This window comes from Haemaphysalis longicornis, unplaced genomic scaffold (genome assembly GCF_048455015.1).
Source record: "Haemaphysalis longicornis isolate Haplotype H1 unplaced genomic scaffold, Haemaphysalis longicornis Haplotype H1 scaffold_13, whole genome shotgun sequence".
Classification (NCBI taxonomy): domain Eukaryota; kingdom Metazoa; phylum Arthropoda; class Arachnida; order Ixodida; family Ixodidae; genus Haemaphysalis; species Haemaphysalis longicornis.
Genome location: NW_027526233.1, coordinates 62,623,227 through 62,649,465, shown reverse-complemented (window position 1 = coordinate 62,649,465; position 26,239 = coordinate 62,623,227). Strand labels below are relative to the sequence as shown.

Here is a 26,239-nt window from a genome sequence, read left to right as displayed (position 1 = left end):
TACCATGCATTTTACCGCCTTTTGGTAGTTTCCGCTTCAGAACGTGCCTCATTCAGCCGTAGGCCCCTACGGAGTTTGGGTTGGAAACACGCAGGCGAGGTGGGCCGGGCCGGGCCCGGGCCATAAGGTTGAGATCTCGGGCCTGCCCGGGCCGGCCCGTCGGCCTTCTTCGTCGGGTGGGGCCGGGCCTACCCAGCCCAGCACCAGGCCTGGGCTGGGCTCGGTCCCAAATTTTCGGCCCGTGCACAGCCCTACTTCTGATTCCCAGTAATGGCGCAGATTTTGCCATTTTGTCATGGCCACAATTTTTACCATCGCCAATCGCGACACAAGAACCTTCGAGGGGGCCTCTGTGAAAATACACCCCAAGCACCTCACACCGGACTTTCATCTCTTTGAAGCTGATTTTTGCCAGAATTATCCGGATTTATTAACTTCGTCGAGCAGCTCATATTTCCAAGCCGAACCACTCAAGTTTATCCCGTGCAAGTAGCCCGTAAGAATGAAGGGCGCAAAACGTTTCAGGAGTATCATCAACATGTAAAAGTTCTACTAAAAATTATTCACCAAGCGCGACAAACTGTGTGGTCTGATTTCCCATCCTAAATCCTAGACTATCTCATCCCTGTGCATAAAAATTACCTGACCTGGTTGAAACTAGAAAAAACTACATCAAATTTTCCTCCTACATCGCGCTCTTGCCCCCATGAATGACTGATATCCTCATATGGTCATTTTTCCTGACGGCTCATCTACGCCTCATGGTAGTTCACCTGGCTTCTTCATTTTGTCAACGGAACTAGCGCTGCCCTACAGGCTTCAATGTGCAACCTCATCCCCGTCTTCCCAGCTGCATAGACTGAACGAACCGGCCTGAATACTTGAGCTCGTTTTGCTAGAGCGCCCAGCATACAGCCAGAAAAGAAATCCCCTCGCACAAAAGCTCGACTGCCACCTCTAAAGAATTTATATCTTTGAAAGCTGTTCTTTGACCATGGCCCTCTTTTTCGTCTGAGCGAAAAGTGTTGGACGCAACTCCAAACTCATTATACTCGGCATCGGCGCCGCGTAGGAAGTCCACAACTAAATATCCTCACCTGTGAGATCCTCTGGACTTTTACGTCACGCATACAAAGCTTCATGTTAATTTCTTTACCTCTCTCTTTTTCCTCCCCATTCCGCCTCACTTCCGGAGAAATATTTAACAGCGGTGAATCGGCCATCCTAGTCCCGAGCAACTGCGAAAGTGTGGCCAACACTCTTCGTGCAAATAAGCACTTCTCATGATGTGTACATGCGGCAGCACCAGTTGTCATTCAGTTTGCCGCTTAGTTATATAGCTAAGCTCAGAGTAGCAGCGAGTTGTTTGTATGTTTATGCTGCTTTTCACCGAATTCTCAAAGAGCTTTCTTAGGCTGTCGGTGCAGTGGCCGAAACGCTTCGACGCGCTGCCGAGGAACATTGACGAGAAGCAACCGGCGCCGTTCTGGCGCTGTGTACGCACTGCCCCCAACAAGCTATCCGGTATGGTTGGCGGGGGCAGTGCCCCCAGGGACTAGTAGTTGTAGAGACATGACTTAGGACAGCAGAATTAGTTAGTAGTGAGTGGATAGGGGTTCTTTATTTTGACTGTGTGAGTGACTTTAAAGGGACACTGAAGTGAATTTGTCAAGCTCCCGTTTTTGCTTGCACTGTGTAGACTGGCTCAAATTAACACACTATTCATCGTTTATCCGGTTGACAAATCGGTAATTATTTTACAAAGCGCGAAAGAAGAAAAACTACTATGCGCGGTTTGCGGCGGCCGCACCAACTAAAGGCTGTGACGTCAGCAGGGGGGGGGGGGCACCGTGATTGGACGATGCCCAAGGTTAGCAATCAAAAGTTTCGGTTTCGGTTTCGGTTCTGTAAAACAACATGCTTGACATCTGATGGCGTTGTTGGATGGGCATTCTCGATTTCTCAATTATCGCCGTACCGCGCTTCTGCCATGTTGTCGGCTGTGAAATGTCTAAGATAAACCTCCCAGGGCGGCTTGGAATCGTAGAAATCACTAGACGAGGTCTACGCAGTGGATGAACGCCCTCCGCGTCACCGCAGACTCTCAAATGCCATGCGCTTTTCCCGCATATTCGGAGCTTGCCTCACTCATGTCTGTTCGTAAAACGCTAGTTCTCACCAGGCCAAGGGTGTGCTGATTTAGGCCTGGGACGACTGCCCGCAAGCAGTCGGTGCTTGTGGCAACAGCACGCCAACGAGAACTCGCTAGCGCGTCATTGTCAGTATGCGCGCGTTCTGCGATCTCGCTCGTGGAGCAGTGAACGTTAGAGCCCAAAAATGGTGAACTTAGTTCAGAAAACATCGGCCGCATACGAAAAAATCAACTTACAAAAAAATACATGTACCCTCGGGGATTCGAACTTGCGACTTTCAAAATAAATTCCAGCGCCTCAGACCGCTAGGCCACGAGTCGGCGCTGGCCGGTTTGGATATATAAGGTTTATAATGTATGACCAGTTTACACTTTTATTTATTTTAAGTATTTTAAGTACTTTATGTGACTATTTGTTGTATATCACTCCTGCAGTAAGTGTCCCCCAAACTTCCACGATATCTTATGTCTAGCAATTGCATTTCTTTGACGGAAAAGCGTTCGCAGATGTGCGGTCGTCCTGCTGACCGCTGTTCTTGTTTACCCAGCGCAAAAAGTGCTTCCTGCTCCCTAGTTTTGCGCTGTACGGTAAAAGTTTCAGATGATTTTATTTTCTTAGTACCTATATTGACTTCGCTGACTCTTCTCCCGCCTTCAATTGGCCTTAGATTTTCCTACTAGCGTAAAGTCAGCGAAGCGTCGCATGTGCACTTGTGCAGCGCTTGTGTGGAGCGACCCGGACTCTGAGTTTGACACAGTGTACAAACTAACAACGTAAGGAAAGGCACATTCTTTCATTCACAAAGGTGTTGTGGCTTAGTTTCAATTGAGCGAGCGAATAGCGACGACCCGTCGGCGGCCGGCGGACGAAACGCTGGGCCGACTGACTCGATCGGTAGGTCGGCTGGTCGGCGAACCGTGCAGTAGCGCAGCCAGTTTCCAGCTCATCTCCTGCTGACGTCACACGAAAACGCCACAGAAAATGGGCGAGCGTAAAGAGAGGAGGACAGGATTTTCGAATTGATTTTTCTACTAAATAAATTCGCGTAAACGCGGCCAGAGTGCTCGAAACAATGCCTACTGACTCCGAACTACTATTTGCGCTAGTAATCCCGCAATGTTTACAAATCACATCAGTGTCCCTTTAAGTATTGGTTTCGATGAACGGTTTTTATAATCAGTTAAAGGATTTATTGGGATCGGTTTTGTGTTTAATTCCACTGTGGTTTGCGTTAGGGTTTTCAAATGTGCAGAATAAATGTGCCTTTTGTTAAATCCACCAACGTCCCTCCTGCGTCCGTCACTCTTAGCTGGTCGAGACACCCTCCCTGTGACAAAAACAACTGGCGAGCCTGCCACACAACAGATCTATCCTCAGCGACGATATTTTATGACGCCCAGTAACGTGTCCGGCTACGAGAATCGATGTACGAAAGTGATTAACGCTGATCGAAACGCGAGGGTTGAACAAGGAGCAGCCTTTTTTAAAGCATGGGAGGAAGATGCTCGCAAAGAAAAGTAAAGCTTTTAGGCGGGTCAAAAAATGGCTCCAATGCACGATTTGAAGGTGGTTGGAACGCGAAGCTCTGAAGGACGCCCACGACAATTCTCTGTTCGACGTCGCTTGAATTCACACACGTGGTTCTAGAAACAGTAAACCAAAGATTCTGCCAGATGAAATTGGGATTCACGACCAAAAGCGCTCTCCCTCTTTGAGGCTGCTGTATAAAAAACAGCGTCTGTCCGTTTGCACGTACGAGCGTTGTTTAGTCGCTAAGACGACGGGCTCTCGCACCGCTTCTTTTCAGGCCCAGTGGCCGACTCTGGTGTGTTCGGGACGCCTTCTCCGTGAATCCCAGGTAAACCCTGGGCCCGCCGCTGCTGTACCCGGCCGTGTAGCGCAAAAAATAAAACGGAGAGCAGAGTATTTCTAGTGGTGCGACAGCGGTACCTAGCCGTCCTGATGTGCTAGGTCAGGGCTACTCCACGGCGTGACACCAGCACAGACACCGAAACAATTAGGCATCGAAGCTTGGTGATGCCCATTTGCACCTATTTAAACTAGTTTAGAAAGTTCGAGAAGTCCAAGAAAGCTGAGCAAGCTTTTATAATCGCCATTTATCACAACCAGTTGCTCGTTTCGCTTTATGTAACACCTGTTAAAACACACCCGAATAGGTATTCACCAATTTATAAAATTGAGTACCATTTGTGCCAAGCAGTCCTCAATAGGTATCGTTTCTTTAGAGGCCAGACGTCAGTATGTGGTTTCTACAATTTGTTACCCAGCCTGCAACGCAATGGTTAACGTATTTCTGCAGTACGACCACTTGCTTCCGTCGGGTGCGTGTTCCGTAGGAGGTCTCGTCGAACAAGTTATCCAGTCCGTGCGAAGGAAGCCCGCAATTGATGGGAAGCTGCGCCAAAACAAGGTCAAAACATCCGTCGGTAAAGCAGGTGACAAAGACGACGGAATTGTCACGCCGACGCGGCCGCCGGGGTGAGCAGGCTCCGCCACGCGGGTAACTCTGGGTAATAGCTCCGATTCGCCGCGCCATCTACACTGTGTTCCGTGGATGAAATGCACCCTTCCCCTCCTTAGTTGCGTTGGGAATTTGGCTTATAGAGGTAGAAAGCTTTCCTTCAAAAGAATGGAAAATAAAAATGAGAAATCGGGAACGAGAACATGCACAATTAACGCGGCGCCTCCAGGAGAAATTGTACTAACAGAGCTATGAACGCACTGCACGTGAGACAGAAGGCATGCGGACCGCCGACCGCGATGAGGCACGTGAGATAGAAAGAACGCAGGTCGCAGACCACGACGAAGCTAGAAGTAAAAAGGGGAAGACGAGGAAAAACGTTTTTATTTGAGCCGACAAAAAAAAAAGAAAAAAAAGGTTGGTGGACTCTTCTCAGTTTAGAATGCCGCGAGCGACTGCTGACAAAGAAAATTTTGTTTTATAGCTACCTCAGGAGAAAGGCGCGATTGAACAGCGAGGCAGTGAACGCGTTAGGTGGGTCAGAACCGCAGGCCAGGCGCTTACAGATGAGCGCACTGAGAACGCGCCAGGCAAGGACATCGTGCTGCTCCCTTGTAGCTCTTACGATTCAGTTGCTTTTACGGTATCCGGAAGATTAATTATTGAGGCTGGGGCACCTGTCATTCCATGCACTAGTATGAATAGCATACGGACAGTATTCTTTATTGCTGGTCCTGTATAAATGCCAATTACTATTGAGAGTACACTCGTCTCGCAAGAGGCCAGTGCAGATTGTTTGCACAGCTCAGCGGACAGCTGAGCGTCAAAGATTGTGAACGGGGTCACCAGTGCGCAGCCAAGTAGAGAGATTTCAGAGCAACAAGGATAGGTCTCTCAGACTGAGTTCCTTGTCGATCTAGAGTCCCGGCTGGAGAAATTTAGGCTGGGCACAGGACAGGGGCGGGTCCCAGGTAAAAGGCAGTTGCCAGCACCCCATAAACTGGCTGAGACGCAATTACTCGAGAAAAAGTGTGCACGTTCTGAAATCGTGCGAAGGAGAGGAGGAAAAAGAGGTTGAGTATTAGAAACGTTATAGTCAATGAGCGGTGGTGTTCGAAGAAAGATAAGGCAGCTGGAACGTTAGCAAAGTTAGCGCACACTACCAAGTTGACGCACGGACGACGGGCTAAAACCCGTAACAGGAGCGGGTGGCTCAGTAATCAGCACCCCAGCCCAGGTCTCCTGGGTCACGAGATAGGATTTGAGCTTTCCTCCTGGAGAAGCCAAAGTACCGACTTCAGAAGAGAGCGACAGCGCAGACGACCGAATACGACAAAAATGAAGATAGTTTTCGTGTTGGGCAAAATCCAGAGAAAGTTCGCAATAGGCAAGGAATGGAGACAGGGCTCGAGTCACAGGTCGGGGAGACAAGTGAACATTGATGGGCGTACAAGCCGAGCCGACAGTGTAGTTAACGGTGCTGAACGGACGAAGCGGAGGAAGGTGATAATGACGGCAAAAGTCAACAAACCTGATTGATAACACGTCGTTGACTTCAACAGGAATAGGACATACAGCAATGACAAATAAGTTGTCTTTGGTGGGTAAAACAATATTTCAGTGGGGTGAAAAACCAAGGTTGGTGTAGATCTATATAATGGAGAGACGATTGAGTTAGTGGCGAAGCTCTGATTGAGAAATAGTGTGTCAAATATGAGATCGATTGAAGTGTTTGAATTCGGGGATGTGTAGAATGCATTGGATTGTGCAAGTAGATTTGTGTGAAAGGTGATGTGTGAACATCTCTGTGATCTCTGTGTGAACAAAAGGTATATGGTGAGTACATAAAAGCGAATTGTTAAGTCAAAAGTGCGACCGGTGAAGTGAGCAGTGGTGGTGAACACTGCAATTTTGAGAAGTGTGTAGTGGTGGTGGCAAAAAAAGGCAGGCATCGGCGGCTAAGATGAAGAAGTTTCTGGAGAAAAACCCTTAGAGAAGGGGTATTTCCACATGTAATGGCTAATCCCCGGAGAGGTTACGCACCAAGACCCCCTGAAAAGGAAACAAATGCTGGGAATTTCAAGTGCGCTCCAAGAACGCAACAATCCACGCACGCCGCGACGGAGACCCACAGCGGCATGACGAAATATGGCAGCGAACTGGGGAGCCAATCCGTGAACGCCGCGAAGGAGCCAAGTGTCATTGGGCCAAATATGGAAGTGAAAAGGAACAGAGCTAATCAGAGTGGGCTCCGATTGTGTCCAGAGCGTATATAAGCGAGGAGTACAAGGACAACATGAGAGGGAAGGAACCGGGAGGCGGAAGGAGCACGTGACCTTCGAGGAAAGAGCCAGGGGAACGCGGCCAGGCCACCGACAATGACTATCAAGCCCTTGCAGGAGCGGGCCAACCTCGCATCGGCCGCAGCATCCTAGTCGCACCACCAACCTGCGTATTTGTGGCCCCTGCGGCGACAGACGGGTAACTGTAGGCCAGCATCCACGCTCCGTCGACCTTCGCTTCGACAGCCCGGAAAGGCTTCGTTCGGAATCCTCCTGTGCACCTCCGGCTGCAGCGGCTGCCACAAGGGTTGCCACTGAGGAAGTACTTCGGGACGCGCGGTGCCAATGCCGTCAACACAACCACCGAGCGCAGCTACGCTAGCCTCGCTGCGAGTCTACTACGGCTGCCACCACGTCACGGACACGCAACGGGTGCGCCACATCAGCGCGGACGACTGGTGTAGGCGAGTCCATTAGGGACATGTTTGTATAGGACAGAAATAAAGACTAGTTGTTGAAGAGACATTGCTTAGGACAGTATGATTAGTTAGTTGTGAGCGAATAGGGATTCTGGATTTTGACTGCGAGAGTGACTGAGTTGCAGTTTGTATTGTCGGTTGTGACTGAAAATTAAGGGATTTATTGGGAGTGGTTTTGGTGCAGTTTATTAAAAACGATAGTCTTTCTTGGGCTACCTAAACCCAGAAATTTTGGTCTGTCTGTATGTCTGTCTGTCTGTCTGTCTGTCCGTCCGTCTGTCTGTCTGTGATTCGATTAAATCCACCCGGCAAAAGTAAAACAATGCCTGCACAATAGTCTTATATAGTCAAAACTAAATGTGCCCGTCTAAGTCAGTTGTAATGTTCATAATTATCAATATTGTTGAAGAACAACAAGACATTATGCATATATAAGAAAACAAATTAATACAGAAGTGATATTTGCAGCGTTCCTTTATAAAAAATCGTACGTGTTTGGTTTTGGCGAGAATAAATACTTCATCAACTGAAGAAAAAAATATCACTCCGCCGTCGCCTGCTGTCATTCGCTCCATGTAGTTTCTGGCGGCATTTGATGAAATCAAGTGGCAACAGTTACGAAACGTTCCACTAGATAGGTTCCACTTTCTCCTTGGAACGCACGTGGACTAGGGAAACGCCACTCTATAACGTTGAAGTAGGGTGCCTCGATTCATGCGCGTCTGCACCGTACGGCAGCGTTGGCATCGAGACACCCGGTTTAGAGCAGTGGAACGCGGGAAATTTAAAATGATTTAAGCAAACCTTTGGCGTATTTACCTTGCGAGGAGCGCGACGCAAGAGGAACAACATGAGAGGTGAGCGGGAAAGCGAAGGGAGGCATTTACTTGGCAAAAGTCGATAGAGACTATCGTCTTTTGACGACATTTGCAATGGAAGGAGCAGATACGCGGCCATTTTTTTCTTTTCTGGTTTGCGTCAAGGTTTCCAGGTGTGTAGAATAATTGTGTGTTTTGTTAAATCCGCCAACGTATCTTCTTCGTCCATCTCTCTAAGCTGGCCGAGACACCCACCATCACGTGACACCAATGTCAAGAAAACGCTGTTGTCGTTACTCCCGACGTCGTCTCCACCGCCGACGTCTCCACAAACTCGTGGAGAGGAAGCCCTTGGAAAACACAGCTTCAAATATTTTTCGGCAAAGGCCCTAGCTTTTGGTTTTGGCTTCGTCCGTTCGATATACTTTTCAGTTATTTACCTTCGGTTAATCGGAATTGGGAGGCTGAAGTTCTGGCCTGCGCTCTACTGAGGTTCGGTATCGCTTGTGAACTTTAACAACTTTTCGCAAGTTATCGCTTCGAATATTCCCCTTCTCTACTACAGAAGTTGACAATTATTACAGGTAATAACACGACAGAATTTCTTTGCAAAATTAAGAGTCTCAAAATCTACAGGCAAAGCTTATTTATCCGCTTACCAGCGTTGCTGGCTTGTCATGTAATGACCAAACGTTTCCTGTGCCTTGTTGCTGAGGGGTTATAACTAGTTTCTCTAGGCCAAAATACTTTTGGTACGTTATTTGGTGGCCAGTGCTCCGGTTTTTTAATTCGAAAGGTTGGTAGCTCGGAGCTCTACATGTGAAGTGGCCGGAGCTGTGCTCAGGATGTAGCTAAGGAAAGAGGCTCAGAACGAAGCCTATTGTGTGTGCGTAGTAAGGCTGAGGTAGTAAGGAGGCGTGCCTCAGAAACAAGAGCAAGAGTTCAAGGGAATGCAAAACGCAGTGCATGTCGACCGGCGAGAGGGCTGGAAAAGTGTGCGTTGGCTGCAACCAAAAAGACAGGGCTGCGGAAGGACTATGCAAACAAAGTCAAATTTACAGGAAAGAAACACAGGTTTACCGCACTTAGGTTGGAGGTCTTGCGCTGCCAAGGCTGTACAAACACTTATGAAGACAAAAAAAACACGAATAAAATATGTAAGGCCTCCAGCAAAAAAGGTTTAGGTATGAGACCACGCTTCTCACCCCTTGCGCCTGGAAATAGAACCACTTCGATGCATATATTAGGCGGCTAGAAGATATAGCACGGTTTTGCACTTTAGTGAAATATCAGTCGGATGCCACGTTTAGCACAAGAAAGCAAAAATACCCTTATAGAAGGCTGCTTTGAAAAACGCCGAAGTTATCTCCAAACACTGGGGTGCGTTGTAATATTGGTTCTGATATCCCACTAAGCGACTGCGGAAAAGTGGAAAAAATTCCAGCTGGCACTCAGCCCACGACACAGTACGCGGCTCTGCTTCGAAACCTCGGGCTACGCTTTTCGTTTTGATGGGTTACCAGGTAATGTACCCGTAACACGGCCCTTACGCCAGCATAAGCTACCTGGTGAATATCGCAGAAGGGCGGCCGCAGCTTAGCCTTTGCACTCGCATGGCTTCTGGGTAGCAGCGGAGTTTTTCTTAAATCAGCCAAGTATTGCTCCACGAAAAAATTTCACAATCCTGAATAAGTCAGGTGAACGGAAGGCAGGGAAGCCTGGGGCTGAGTAGTCACGAGCGGCGTTGCAGAATAGAAAATAACCATCCGAACAGCCACAAAGAATGGTTTTCTCCAAATAGGGTTTCAGGCGTAAAAATTAAAATTGGCATTCATCGCTGCCCATTCCGTAGTATAAAAGGGCAGAGAGGACAGGATACCAACACATTTTCACGAAATCACGACGGCGGGAACACGTGTTAATGGCACGGAACACTCGTCGGCTGGTTTTTTTGGCTCTCCTGGATGGCGTTCAAAAGGCGTTAATTTGAGTCACAGAAAATTAAAGAAGTCTTTGGTTCCGCAAAGGTAGCGAAGTAAACAATTAGGACGCATCTAAAACAAATTTAAAAGACACCCATTGCCGCGTGAAACACCAAGATCGGTCGTCTCTAATTAGTTTTTTTCCTACAGTAATTTTTTTTATCCATTTCCTTTGACCTTTCGGGCTATTGTAAGCATTGTAATCTTACGTAAGCATGAAGGCCATTCACGCAGTGCGAGCATGATTTCGCTTAGTGCAACCTTCCTCAAAGCAGTTTGGCTAGCCCAGGAATTTTTATTTCGTCCAGGAGCCAGAGTACGCGCCGTACTCTGTTTCGCAGTTAACGTTGTGTTGCCGACCATCAAAGCATTTTTATGTGCATCTTCGGAAGGCTAAACTTCCCCCATTCTTCCTTTCCTCTGGAGCTTTATTAACCATGCCCAAAGCTCAGGTGGTTCGGGATTTAGCCGCGCGGACAAATCTTGGCGCAAGCTGCCTTGACAGATTCAGCGAAACAGCTTGTTGAAAAAAGATAGAATAAAATGATTAGTTCAGTCTTGCTACGCCTCTTTATGGATCGTGATTCATTTGATATTCACAAAAATCTGACCCTCGATTCCTTCATGACGTTCTTGTTTGTTCGTTTGATTTGCCAGGGGTTTTGTGCCAAATAAAAGGGTTGTCACCTACAGCAGCTATTTACTGGAAATTTGCCCCACTTTTCTACATCTTCGACTTCCAGGAGGAGATCGCCAACTTAGATTGTTTACTTTATGGCCACTTGCAATCTCCTTCGTTGGTACTTTGGCTACGTCTATTTGAAATACGTCCTTTTCGTTTCCCAATGCATCACGTGAAATTGAAAACTTTTCTGGCTCTTTTGAATGAATTACTTCATTGCACTCCAACTTCGGATGCTGACCCGGCAGAGAAGAGCATCCTGTTAAAGCCACAAGTGAATTTTATTCAGCTACCGTGCTTGCCGCCTACCACCAATCCCAACACGCCGACGCAATACACGCATGTTAGCCATACACTGCTTCTGTAACCCAGTTTGACCATTTGATGCCCAAAATTTTATTATTTTGCTTAAGCATGTTAGAAGTTTTTACGATTAAAAAGGACTTACGACACCGAAAATATGAAGTGAGAAAAATTTCGTTCATTAGGATGGACACTAGGACACACTGCGCACTGGGAAGCACCGAGCACTGGGAAGCACGGAGCACTGGCTACTCATATATCTCTTGAGCAAGAGAGCTACCTTGATGACCATGATTTGTGGTTCAACTGAGGACAATGCAATAATATAAAGCTTGTATTCCTATCATTTGTAATAACAACGAAATTTCACAATTTCGGTTAGCTGTCACTAGCCCATTGAGCCACCCCGGCTCGTTGAGAGTTGGAACACGTAAACAATATTTCTTAGCGCACAGAATTACGTGCTGTTGTCTGTGCCTTAATTTTTGAAGGTCCGGCATTTTTTGCCTGTCGATAGGTGGTGTAAATGTCGGAAAGCCACAAAGTGCGGCAGAAAAAAAAAATTGTTAGAGTTGTTTCACCACTCTGGGCATCAAAGGGCTAAGTACTCAAGGTTGACTCCTTATCTAGGATTAAACCTCGCCACATGAAAAGAATGCGTGAAAATGAGAAAGGAAATAGATGACAAGGAAGAGCAGAAAAAAGGACTGAAAAGAGAAAGAATTCAGAGGAGGGCAGGAAAAGGCGACTGGCTCCTCCCTTTACTGTGCTAGAGACCGGAGAACCATCTCCCATATGCACAGGGCAAAGTGGCGCTTAGCATCGGCCAGCGCCTGTAAAGGTCCAAAACAACCGTGGCTTAGCCTCAGTCGCCATGATCCCCTGGTCCCTGGCCACGATAAAGTCAAGCAAAGCTGGCTTGTCCTTATGTGCAACCCCCGCTTTCTCGGGTTCGTGGTATCGCAGACACCGAATGCCTACAAGTGTAGGTACCCCTGCGGCCTTTCGGTCCGTGGAGGTGCTACTCGAAATACACTTTGATTGCCATAGTGCCCTGTGTGGGGGAAAATACAAACACTGCAAAGATTGCTTTACATATCCATGCCTTGAAACTAAAAATTGTTACGAATCAAAAGTCACTGATTTTGAGCACTGCTCCCGACATTGGTGTATTGTGTTTTCAACACGTAATTGTAGGCACACCTTATCAGCGGGACCACATCCATCGCCGATCGACGACTTGTATGACGACCCGTAGGATGTGCGTTGAAATCCTGAGTATTTCTAAACTCCGACACCGCTAGAAAACAACGCGTTCTTATACCGTACCAAACACTCCGCATTGGAATCTCGGAATAATATTTTCCCACAAACTGCTTGTTAGCTTAGGTAAATGGCTGAATGCAGACCTTAGTGACATGCTCAGCGATAGTCAGGAAAATTTCTTTACCGAAGTTTTGGCCCTTCGTCAAAATTGTTATTTTTCTTTTTAGCACTTTGCAATATTTCCAACAAAGGGAAGATCGATTATTTATACATGGCCACTGCATGCGTGCACAGGCCCAACCGAAATAAAGTTGGTAACAATTTTCTGCGGTCACAATATATAAACGCCGCATTCAATCAAAACAATTTCTTGGTGAAGAGCAGAACACAATAAATTTTTGTCAAGGCATACGAGCTTTGTAGCCCAGAGAATGTCAAGCAGGTACAAAGCGGATGGAAGGCGTAATGTAGATAGCACGCACCTGGACGAGCTGTCCCAGTCGCTTGAGAGCGATGCCGTTGATTCTTCGACCCATGCCTGCTTGTAGCCTACGATGTTAGGGTGCGAAAGGCTGGCCAGGACCTCGATTTCTCGCAGCATCTTGAAAGGTCATGACACAAGCAAGTGAGGTCAGAGAAAAGGGTGTAAACACGCAATTGACTGGCCTATTTTGTATTCCTTATGTACAGTTCAGCGAAAAAATAGACAGGGACGAGAAAAGACACAAACCCAAGAGCGCTTGTGTTGCATCGTTCTTGTGTTGTGTCTTTTCCAGTTCCTGTCTATTTTTTCGCTGAACGGTACATGATGCGAAAACGATGACGAAACGTTTACCTAGATAACACCATCGGTCCTAACACCTGAAATTTTATCAATATTTTAGGTACACTGTAGGTATACTTGTCGATATAATATTGATATTTGGAAAATGAATGCCATAAACAATTGTCCGGGAAGACAATCATCACAGTGCACTCATTATGTGTGGTGGTAACCAGCACACCAAATATCTAGTTAGGCGAAAGGCTTTACATGGTTGAGGTGACTGGCGCTTCTTACCCTGTCTTAGATTACTTTATCGAAAAATCAATATTGAAGCATGCCCCATGCTTTAAACGTGCATATTCCATAGCTACAGACACCTGCACTCCCTTTCAAAAAACAATTTTGCTGTTTTAATTCGTTACCTGTGTCTGCAACACTTCTCTGCAGTATTTGTAGCGAAATCCCAGCAAAAAGCAAACCTTCAAATATCAATGTCTTAACATATGTCTTCCTGCGTATACCTAGACCATCTCTTGGGTATTCATTTTTATTGTCGTGGAAATGTATCTTCAAAGCCGATACAAGTATTATTAGTATTAAAGAGGACTTCAGAGAACCTGAAACAACATTAAAACCCCACTATTACAAAAAAGCAATGAGGGTAGCCATTTTAAGAACAGATACGCCTCAACCTCATGTGCAATCCCAATTACGCTGCCCCACGCAGCTGACAAAAAAGCCTCAATGGTCATTGCGAAAGTTACCTTGTGTACAAATTTACCAACACGTCAACTAGCGGTAACTACATCCTCTTTCGTTACTGTACTTTCTGTACACAAAATAAGGGCACGATAACTTTAAATCCGATTTAATTTAATGTTGATTTCCTAAACGCACTACAAACATATATAGTAGTATACAGACGATGACCCCACCCTCAAGAGACTAGAAGGCGACCACGACTGTGAATACATAAACTGATTGCATCAAAGCTGCAAGACGGTGTAAGAGTTCATCAAAAGAGTAAGCAGTATGAAAAGACGAGAAAAATTAGCCTATTCAGTGCATACATTAAAACATGTATCATAAAATAATACAAAAAGTAGTACAATCAATTGGTAAAGAACACAAAAGGAAACAAGGGCTTATGATAACATTACGATAACACCCGAAAAAGAACACAAAACAAGGTTCTTGCTATTGCAAAATATATTCTCTAGAATCTTAACGCATCTTATGGATGGTCATGATTTGAAAGAAGTTGTAAATTGTTGCAAAGTGTAGGGGCTGAGAAACAAACAGGTTTTCATACCACATCGTTCGTCTCGGCACCAGTTCTTATGTTTGAATTGCATGAATGACTACCCCGCATCAAAGCTCCCTCCCGAAAACAAAAAAAGCACTAACTGCCGATAATGCACATGTAATAAGTTAAAGGGACACTGAAGTGATATGTAAACATTGCGGGATTACTTGCGCAAATTGTAGTCCGGAGTCCTCAGGCCATGTTATGACCACTCTGGGCGCGTTTACGCGATTTTATTTAGTAGAAAAATTAATTCGAAAATGCTGTCCTCCTCTCTTTACGCTCGCCCATTTTCTGCGGCGTTTTCGTGTGACGTCGAGAGGAGCCGAGCTCGCAATTGGCTGCTCTACTGCACGGCTCCCCGGCCTTCAGACAGAGTCAGTCGGCCCAGCGTTTCGTCCGCCGGCCGCCGACGGGTCGTCGCAATTCGTTCGCTCAGTTGAAACGAAGCCAGGACATGTTTGTGAATGGAAGAATGGGCCTTGCTTTACTTGGTTAGTTTGTACACTGTATCTAGCTCCAAGTCAAGGTCGCTTCACACAAGCGCTGCACAAGCGCACATGCAACGCTTCACTGACTGGTACGCCAGTAGGAAAATATAAGGCCTCTTGAAGGCGTGAGAAGAGTCAGCGAAGTCAATATAGGTACTAAGGAAATAAAATCAACTGATATTTTTACGGTACAGCGTAAAAATAGGGTGCGGGAAGCACTTTTTTGCGCTGGGCGAACAAGCACAGCGGTCAGCAGCACGACTACGCATCTGCGAACACTTTTCCGTCTACGAAATGCAATTGCTAGACCTGAGCTATTGTGGAAACTCGGGGGACGCTTACTGCACGAGCGCAATACAACAAATAGTCACCTAAGCTGCTTGAAATGCCAAAACTAAGTAAAAGTGTAAACTTGTTGTACAATATATACCTTATATTAGCAAGGCCAGAAGAGGCCGTTCCGTGGCCTAGTGCTCTGAGGCGCTAGGTATGTTGCTGCAAGTGCTTTGCAAGTCACGAGTTCGAGTCCCCGTGGGTTTGTAAGTTAACTTTTTCGTTTTCTACCGATGTTTTCTACATTGAGTTCACCTTTTTTTGGGCCGCAACGTTCATGGCTCCACGAACTAGTTCACAGAACGCGCGCAGGCTGGCACTGGCGCGCTAGCGAGTTCTCGTTGGCGTGCTGTTGCCATAAGCACCGACTGCTTGCGGGCAGTGGGCACAGGCCAGAATGAACAAACCTTTGGCCTGGTGCGAACACGCTTTTTACGGTACATTCATGAGTGAGGAAGCTCCAAATATGGGGGAAAAGCGCATGACATTTGGGCGTCTGCGGGTACGCGGAGGGCGTCCATGCACTGCGTAGGCCTAGGCTAGTGAATGCTACGATTCCAAGCCGTCCTGGGAGGCTTATCTTTATGCATTTTTACAGGTGACAACATGGCAGAAGCGCGGTACGATGATTACTGAGTTATTAAGAATGCCCATCCAACAACGCCACCGGTTGTGTTTTACAGAACCGAAACCGAAACCGAAACTTGTTTGGTTGCTCACCTTGGGCATCGTCCAATCACGCTGCGGCTCCTCCTAACCCTTATGAAAATGAACTTTTCCTTTCTGTTTACTTTGTGTCTCCTGCATGTTGACTGTGTGGCCTTTCTTTTGACTTTTCCTTTGTGTTACCTCTAGGACATAAGCAGGCTGTGTACTTTTTATAGACTGCCGGATAAACAGCCATGATGTGTTACCTTTATATGTACTATGGTAAAGACAAAGTTTAAATTTCTATACAAAGATTTTATTTCGGATGAGAGGTATAAAACTTTAAAAATGACTTGCTTTCTTCTCTTTCTGAGTTCCACAATGCTATTGCCCATGTGTGTACTCAAGGCAAAATGAAGTCAAAAGACTTTGGCCTGTTTCCCCTGTGTTGCCTCTAGGACAAAGGCTGTAAGATAGAACTTGAATTTGCTGTCTTAATTCTTCTGTGTGCCGTAATGCTGTTGCTTATGTATGTACTGAAGGCAAAATGAAGTCAAAAGACTGACTTATGTCTTTTGTGTTGCCTCTAGGACACTGGGAGGAAGGATAACTATTTGTTGCCTTACATTCTTTTTCTGAAGATTGTGCTTCCTCAAGTAAACATAAAGTCGAGCATGTAAACCTTAATTATACTCGAAAGGTTATCTTGGGGAACTGCGCGAACTAACAGGGACACAAAAAGAAAGAAGTGGACAGGACTAGCGCTGTCCCTGTGTCCCTGTTAGTTCGCGCTAGTCCTGTCCACTTCTGTCGCGCTAGTCCTGTCCACTTTTTGTGTCCCTGTTAGTTCGCGCTGTTCCCCAAGATGCAAGTACACCAACTCGCCCAACTCGCCACCCTGCTCGAAAGGTTAAGTTTTTTGGCTTGGCTAGAGATGGTAAGAAACAATGCCGATGGTTTGTGGAAATTCTGCAGCACTGTATACGTTATTTCGTGCTAGTGAGGTCTGATAAATTCGCAGAATTAATATTACCAACTGGTACGTTTGTATGAAACAGTGGCGTAAGAAGGATACATAATGAACGAGGCTGTTCGAAGTGCCTCGTCCCTCCCATTACGAAAAAAAAGTGGGAGGGAGAAGAATATACAGACCAGAAAAAGTAAAAAGAACACAAAAAGCCGAATAGAAAACGAAGCAATGAAAACAAAAACAACCTAAAAAGTGGCTTCCGATTGTCCTAGTCTGTGTTTTGCTTCAGGGTCGTTGTAAAATGGCTTATCCTTGCAACTAAATGCTGAAGCGGTGTACTGTTTTTTGGGGCAGAGCTTGGGGTAGAAATATATTGCGACAGAAAAAAAAGGGACACAGCCAGACGAGAGCAACAAGAGCAACAACAATGTCAAAATATAACCTAAGGCAGAAAAACTTCAATTAAAACGCGGTTAAAAAAAAAAAAAGGTACCTGAGCGGGTTTCGAACCTCCGCCCTTTCAATCAGTAAGCGAGTACTTAACCTCCAAGCCACCAAAGCAGTACACGATCGAGTCGTAAATTTAGGTCTAAATACTTGAGCTCACATAGTCTTGCTAAGCCTCCATTTGAGTGAATTGTTTGCCTGCGTGGATTTGACGCACGCTGCTTTTGTGTGCGTGCGTGCGTGCGTGTGTGCGTGTGCGTGTGCGTGTGCGTGTGCGCGCGCGCGCGCGCGCGCGCGCGTGTGTGTGTGTGTGTGTGTGTGTGTGTGTGTGTGTGTGTGTGTGTGTGTGTGTGTGTGTGTGTGTGTGTGTGCGCGCGTATGCGTGTGCGCGTGTGTTTGCGTATGTCTGCGGGGAATAATTTTTTTATCCGGCCGTTCTGTTTGTGAAAAGCCCACAAACAGTGAATGGTGAATGCTTGGACGCTGAACAAAACACAAAACAGTCAATCTAGATGTAGATGACGATGATAATAACTTCGTTTGTTAATTCATTTTTATTCGCTTTTGAGTAGCAACAACTTACGACAACAAAAGATGTTGCTCGCATCAAGAAAATATACTGCCATTATATATATGTTTGCTATTATCAACTTTAACAAAATACTATAATGGCGTCTGCCTAGTTTGCTTCAGGGGTGATGATGAAGGAAGAAAGTAACTGCTAAAACTCTATGACTGCTAGATAGCCAACTGTAGTAATAAGTCTAGTCTAGGCTAGCATATATGCAGTCATTGTTATAGGTGCGCAAGAAAAGACGTAGTTTGTTCGTTGTGCGTGGTTTTGGTGGTTTGTTTTCGATTTGCTGGTGTTACGTGAATTACTACGTGCTCCTCCTGCCGTAATATTACGTGTTAGTGCTCTTGTGCCACCTGAAACATCGTGAGTACTGGCAAAGCGTCTGTGTCGTCGCCGTACTGCGCTGCTGTAGCAAACGCACATCGAGGTCGCCATTTGACAAAATACCTGACAAGTTGTGCGTGCCTACGTGAATCAAGAGTCTCTACTGCAAGTTCCAGTCTGTCGACGCGACGTGTGAAAAATGCTGCGTGTTCTGCCGTAAGTGATTGTTTATCGTGGTGCATGTTAAAATTTTATTACGCGTTGCCGCAGTGCTGTTTTGTTAAACGTGTTGAGTATATTCCTTGGTGTTCGGCTCGCCGCGCTTCTTTTATTGTAAATTACCGGCTGCGTCGGCGCGGTCATAATGAGCTTCCAGGAGCGGCGGCCAGTATGTTGTGTGAGTGATCGACCCCCTTGCCATTGCCGGCAACGAAAATATTATGCTGACGGCCCAGCGGCCGCCGCTTGGCTTGGGTGGATTCAACGCTAAAGCTTGTTGCATGAAAAAAAAAAAAGAAAACTGCGTTAATGGTTGTAAAACAAAACGCCCACTCCCCGATTTTTTTTTTTAGGAGGCAGTTGACCCACAGTATATTTTTTTACAGGACGTAGGCAGCTTAGCATTGTTCTAACGGGTAGTTTTCGTTTACGGGTAAAGAAATGCAAGGAGGCTGCATTACATTTGTAGTTATAATACGTAAGAGTTGCATATACGTTGAATTTTCAACATTTAAGCATTGCTAGCAACTTTATAAGTAGTACCACATGCACAAGGTCTTTAGGCAGTGAACATTTGACCAGATAATTGTTTAGACGTCGCAGCTTGAAAACATGCTGTTCCAGCCTGCATTGCTGGTGCAGTCACAGGGCAGCTTTCACTGTTTTAATGCAAGAAATTTTTCCACCTTTCTAAGCTCATCCAGCATCGTCATGATCAGACAGAAATTCTTGTGTGGTGTGACATTATTTGTAGCTGGCTTGCATAAATTGTGTTGACCGTAACATGTTGAGCATGGGTTAAACGTGTTGATTCTTACAAATATGCATGTGATGGGGATACAATCACGGTGTGAAAAAGATTAAACAGGACGTGGGCTTGCCACCGCGCTCCTTCGCCATCCTGTTTTTTCGTTTCGTCAGCATTTCAACTTGCCTACCCCTTGGAGGTATTGGCACGCTGAGACGTTCACCATGTGCCTGAGAGAGAATTTTAATGGCGCCATGAAGACAAAATACAAGTTTGTGTTATTCGAAAGATTTCGTGTGGTATGGTGCCCCCAGCACTTGTCCAAATGCAAACGATGCTTTATTCACTGAGAAATTCATTAGTTGAAGCTAAAATTTTGGTTTTCCCGCTAAATCGTGCATTTTCAGGGTCTGCAATGACATCACAGGAACCGACCGCTCTGCAGCCGATGGGGAAACCTTCTTTACCGTTAGTTAACCTAGATGGTGCCACCGTACCGTGGCAAGCTGCTTTCTGCTTTTGTTTTGTTTTTACCGTATTTAAATGTGGCTTGTTTTTGTTCAGCGAGAAAATAATCGTTTCGTGAAACATAGTCCTCGCTCCACAAATATGGTCACGTAAGACACCGTTGCTTGTGTCAATCGGCCATTGTTGTCTGAGACAACCCCAAAGCCCCGCAGTCCTGTGCAGCTAAACCAAGCATAGTGCGCGCAGTACCAACAGCAGTACGCATTGGTACTTCTATGCTTACGTGTGCTTTCCTAACCTTTACTGTTGGTCCCACCATTCTTACTACTGTAAAAAGAATGTGCCCTTCCTAACCTTTACTGTTGGTCCCACCATTCTTACTACTGTAAAAAGAATGTGCCCTAAATTTAAGCGCAAATAGTTCGTTCGGCAAGCTTATAGCCTCTGCCTAATTCGCGTTTGCTGTTGCCGCCCTCCGCTAACTGCAGAGCTGGCTGGTATGACATAGGTTCTGTTGCGGGAAATGAGCTAGTGGGTCGCATGGCCATTTCCTTTGTTCCTAATTTGTAGCTTATTTGAGTGGAGTTTATGTTAAAAATGGTGTCAGCACGATTCTAGCAACGGAATCCTTTGAATGAACCAAACTTGTGTTTTCTCTTCATGGCTCCTTTAAAAGCCGTAACCACGTTTCGCACCCTCTGGACCAGAGAATATGCTTGCACAGTGGGAATCTGGGGCCACAGATTTCTACCACCTAGGGATATGTAATAGGCTTAGTTAAACATTAATTCAGTGTAAGGATGCTTCTGTTCCTTTAAAGTATGGCTGAAAGCCTTGTAAGGATTGTAATGTATGTACAGTGCTCACGGATTGAAACACGACACTGCAAGCGCGTGGCCTGCACTACATGCAGCGCCGCCAGTGGACGCCCGTGGAAGCTAGGTGTTGCATTGTGGTATACCACGAGGATGAGAGTGTTTTGACCATAAGCTTGCTGCTTCCGGTTGCCAATAAGCGGGGCAGTGGTTCCCCGCAGCGACAGCGGTGCGCTGTCAGCGACAGCGGCGTCCATGGACGGCGCTGCATGTATTGGCGGCCACGCGCTCGCAGTGTTGCGTTTCAATCAGTGAGCACTGTACTTATTTTTTAGCTTGAAAGAACTGAAGGTGCCTTTTTTGCACCTACAAAAAAGAAATTCTCTCATGTCCTGTCAGAGCGAGTATTTCACGGCATTATGCCGCATATTTACGGCTTGTTTACTACTTCAACTTCCATTTTTTACAGAACCAGGTGTTTGACATGGAGGATGTACGTTGTGAGCTACCACAAGAATTGGCTGCCTCCTGTTTCTATCTATCCTGCACGACCTGTAAGTGGAGTTCATTACGGCTGTGAAATGCATGAAAATCTCGATTTTGAAGGCTGAGAGAACATGAAAACATAGAAAACCATTGTGGCATTCTTGTGGTACCTTAGTGAAGAACATTGCAGAGATGGGGCAAAAAATAAGGAACCGATGAGGGTGAGAAACTTCCTGGTACCTTTCTTATTTTTTTTGTCGCATCAGGGCTGCGTCCTTGCTCCATGAATTAATTAATAACGACTTTGTCACCCTTGTTCACTGTGGTAGTTGCGTGGTACCCACAGACAGTGTGTGGGGATTTTTCTTCTACCGCCTATTACAGATGAACTAGATCTTTAGACTTCTACTCAAAAGTCATATTATGGATTACATTACATGAGTGAAACAATTCCATGCACCCAGAAATAGAATTTAGGTGAATTCACTTCAATGCCCTAGATGCAACTTGTGCCTAGCAGTGAAAAGGGTGTATTGCGTGCCTTTTTGCCACTGTGTTTCATGTAGTGTAATGAGTCTCACTGACCATCGTAGCTCCCCCCCCCCTTCCCCCCCCCCCCCGAACAGCTATTTACTCTAGCAAATATAATGATGGTCCTAATTGTAGAAGGGTACCCGCCGCGGTGGCTCAGTGGCTAAGGCGTTGCGCTGCTGAGCACGAGGTCGCGGGTTCGATTCCCGGCCGCTGCGGCTGCTTTTCTGATGGAGGCGAAAAGCAAAAACGCCCGTGTGTACGAGATTTCGGCGCACGATAAAGATCCCCAGGTGGTCAAAATTAATCCGGAGCCCTCCACTACGGCGCACTTTATCGCCTGCGTTGCGTCGGCGCGTTAAACCCTACAATCAATCAATTGTAGAAGGGTACTCAGCAATTGAAGAAAGAGCTGTGGGGGGTTCTGGTTTGTGTATCAGACTTTGTTTGGAATATTGTTATGTAGCCACGGATAATGCAGGGTTTTTGTAAAAATATAGATTATCGGAGCAAACTTGTGCTCCGCAGTAAACATAAAAAAACACAAACCTCGAAGGAGTCAGCAAAGGGACGTGCATGGATGAGCGTTGGCGAATTGAATGCTGCAGGGTTTCTTTTGCACTCATTCATTTAGATCGAGGACATTTTCAATAAAAAACAGGAAAAGCTAGGATAGGGATCGCAAAGCAACACCCTTTCCATATCAAACAGGACTGCTGGTGCAGCATACAAAGGAAAAAGGGGAAAAAGACGGTTCCCTTAAAAAAGGATAAGATTGCAGGGTGTGGCCAGGTGCTTGTAACAAAACATTTTGTAAACAAATCAAATGGCGTGGTTGGGGGCAATATTATGATGTTTATAGTAGGAAAAACCTGCATTATTTCCGAACAGTATGAATGCTCTGTGTGCAAACATATGCAAAAATGCTTGTGTGTTTTTAGCATTTGAGTGCACGTTACAGAGTAGTCGGCTCAAGTTACTGCGGTAGCTTTCCTCATTGCTGGTAAGCATAAACTCTGAAATTAAATTTGCTGTATTCGACCGCTTTAACCCTTTCACTGTCATTGATGTCCTGGTTTGTCTTCGAATTTCTCCTCCACGGTGTCACTGACATACCGGTGCGTTTTCTGTTGTGCGTTGAAAAATTCGTGCCATGGTGCAAAGTTGGCGCACCTGCACTGTTTGTGCTATCTGTCAAATCTTTCTAGTTGCTTGTATTTTCACAAAGTACAGAGCGACCACGCCCAGCTTTCGCTGCTTGGGGGTCACTCCGTGCACTGTACATCTGTTGGGATGAGTGACCACGTGGCACGCGTGCAATGATGGGTGCAAGTGTGCTATCTACCACGTTTTTCTAGGGTTGTTTTTTATTTCTGTTCCTGTGTCTGCTACCCATTGACACAAGGAAATATAAGAAGTGAGGAGCCAACCTAGAGGTTGGTCAGTTCATGGTGATGTATATTTTGCTTTTTGTAAGCAAGCACAGACAAACTAGACAATGCAAGTGCTGTCTCGTAAATGAAATGCACAATAACACTGCTGCCTTTATAGGTTCCAAAGAACGCGTAGACACAAGCAACTACTCATGATGACGACTGATCAATGCCTGTCTTAGCATGTTCATGCAATTTTATGTTGCCTTCCCTGCCCCCCCCCCCCTTCCCCATATTGCTTTGTTCCCACAGTGCTGCTGCAATAATCTCATCTCAAATGTTCTTGCGAGGCTGTATAAATGCCCGTCATGAGGAGGCCATGAATCTAAACAGTACTTAGTTCTGGGTTGTGTTGCCTGTGTAATAGTATGTCATATTTGATGTTCGTAAGCTCATTAGTTAATTTATGTGGTCTAAATTTTGTGGCTAATTTTGCAACCTAGAAGTTGTACCTTCTCTTTCAGGATACTTGGTTCAGTTTTGTATGGGAACACTCCTTTATATTTATAAGCATAACCAGCAAATGTTTGAGACGTGTTTGTTTAAACCCTTTCATATGCGATCAATGTGTTTGTCATTTCAGGTTCAAGCGTGGCAGTGGCTATCCCGTCCTGTGAGGGGTAAAGATGAGGCGACACCTGGTGTGGCAGGCGGCAGCAGCACGTATGGATCCAACCTGAATAAAATAGTCAGGTTTGCAAGAGTCGTGTGATTCATGTGATTTTCGTCAGCTTGCTCTTACAGAAACAGCTGCAGCATGAAACAGTGACTGTGGAGCTGGCTGACATTTTCTACATGCAGCTGGCTGTTGGGCGCTGTTATTTGACAGCATGCAAAGGGCACTCAAAAGGTGGAAGCTTGTGGGATACGTAGAGGACGGAAACATAAAGGATTCTTGGAGGACGCAGAAAGTCGGTGGCGAAATTTCAATACAGGGGACACACAAGGGACGAATGCGGTCTGTTGCCTTCAAGACATATTGGGGACACACAAAGGCCGTATGGTGTCTGTGTTGCCTTTGGGAGATAGACTGGACGCATGGAGGACGGAAACACACAGGACACTTGGAGTACGCAGAAAGTCGGTGGCGAAATTCCAACACAGAGGAAACACACAGGACGCACGCAGTCTGTTTCCTTCGGGACGCAGACTGTCTTTTGACTGGACGTAGAAATTTTCATAAGGGCGTCACAGCTTTAGTTGGTGCGGCCGCCGCAAACCGCGCATGGTAGTTTTTCTTCTTTCGCGCTTTGTAAAACAATTACCGATTTGTCAACCGCATAAACGATGAAAAGTGTGCTAATTTGAGCCAGTCTACGCAGTGCAAGCAAAAACGGGAGCTTGACAAATTCACTTCAGTGTCCCTTTAATAACGGCAGCGCAACGTCATTAAGGGGACAAAGACACGGGTTTGTATGTGGCGTCAGAGAGAACAAGTGAACAAACAAGAGAACAAGCAATTTCTTTTCTGGTTTAGCAAAGAACACCGCAGCGCGTTGAGAAGAAAGCGCCGACTACACAAGCTAATGAAAGCTACTAACGATACGTCCACCTGCATGAGCTTCAAAAACAGCGTTCAGTTGTGAAAGCACTCTTCGCTCGCGACCAAAAACATTTCACGGACTTTACGGGACCTTCGCTTGCCAGTTCTACGGGCGACTTCTCGCGGATAGAAAAAATGCGTACAAGAGAGGCCCCTGCAAGATGGCGGTACAAAAGCTTCAGACCCAGCCAGAATATGCGAAATATTCACAAATAACTTCTCGTTTGCGTTTTCTTCTTCACACGATAGCCGCTCCTCGCTTAAATTCGCACCGCTAGACGATGTCATACAGACGCCCAAAATGGATTTCCCGGCAGCGATCGACAGTCTGACTTTTAAGACGTTTCGGGTCACAATAATATCCCTCGCTTCATTGTAAAAGGCTGCTCTGACATTCTCTCGAAATTTATCTCCTACATTTCGTGTCTGTCTCTTGTAGATCGACAATTGCTGAAAGATTGGAAATCAGGCGTTGTTTTTCCTCTCCATAAGTCTGGAAACGCTTCGGCGCCTGGGAATTATCGACCAATTTTCGTCCCCTCTTCTTTCTCAAAAGTACAGTTAAACCTGGATATAACGAAGTTGACAAAATTTCGCAATTTTTCGTTACATCCAGGTATTCAGTACATGCAGGCTCTGAGTTCAGGCTCATGTGAATGAAGGTCAAACGAAACAAAAATGCTAGACATCAGTGACGGTGAACTCAAAGCTCAAGGATTTGTTTCACGGTGAAAAACTATGTCATTTGCACCTGCTGCTTTCCCACGAGCTAAGGCACTACACGGCTCTCCAGAGAAGCAAGGGTACTTACCTCCGTATTCATAAACGTAACTTAAGTACTATCGATTTTCATTAGGTGACACTTTTCGGTGTCTTAACCCGTTTAAAAAACCAAACGGATGCTGAAAAGGGGCCTTTTCGCGAACTTCATGCTCTTTGCCGAACTCAAAACTGTTGAGAGGTTGCTACCTGTAATAGTGTACTGGGCGCCGATGTTCTTCTTTCGCGTCGGCGGAGACTACTTTTAAAACTTTTCGTGCTGTGGCCGCAGAACTCACCACCCACGAACCGACACCACAGATAACAGCTGAGAAACGCGATTACACGCCGATAGGTAGGTCTAGCACCCAACCGACACCGCATTTACACTTGAAACGCACGGTAGTTTGCGGTGCGGACGAAGTTCGCTAAATTGTGCATTTCTCTAGCCAATTTTTCAGGAAAAGTGCAAAAGACAATGACTAATCGCGGAGTGAATTCGTTACATCCATGTTAACTGTCACTAGGCCTCCGTTACATAGAGGTCGCGAACACATGGGCTTCAATGGGGTTGGCAACGGGGAATTAAAGACCGGCAATTCCTTACATAGAGGTTCGTTACATCCATGTTTACCTGTATTCGAAAAAGTAGTACATCGTTACCTCTTGACCAAACTCCGCCTGTTGATTCACAGTAATCAGTACGGGTTTGTGCCTGAGCGATCTGTCGAGTCGAACCTTGCCTACTTTCTGAGTGACGCCAGCAAATGCGCACTTTCATATCATCAAATGGGCACCACCTAATTCGATTTCGCCTTCGACCGCGTAAACCATATGCTTCTTCGCAAGCTGTATGAGTATGGCCTGTCTCCGGCTTTCTGCGAGTGGTGCACTACCTACCTCAAACATAGAATAAACTTTGTACAGT

The 26,239-nt window shown here is 46.0% G+C and overlaps 1 protein-coding gene and 1 long non-coding RNA gene across 3 annotated transcripts in view; one reads left to right on the top strand and one right to left on the bottom strand.

Moving 5' to 3' along the window:
• Nucleotides 1–26,239, bottom strand: part of LOC144164077 (eukaryotic translation initiation factor 2-alpha kinase 1-like) — a 149,934-nt gene that overhangs the window by 108,354 nt on the left and 15,341 nt on the right. For both annotated transcript variants that reach the window (XM_077694646.1, XM_077694647.1), the window contains exon 5: nt 12,930–13,048. In XM_077694646.1, coding sequence (XP_077550772.1) covers nt 12,930–13,048 — 119 coding nt within the window. The remainder of the gene's footprint in view (nt 1–12,929; nt 13,049–26,239) is intronic.
• Nucleotides 21,029–23,712, top strand: LOC144164076 (uncharacterized). Its single transcript, XR_013321036.1, has 2 exons — nt 21,029–21,113; nt 23,593–23,712. It is a non-coding gene; the product is annotated as an uncharacterized LOC144164076 (long non-coding RNA).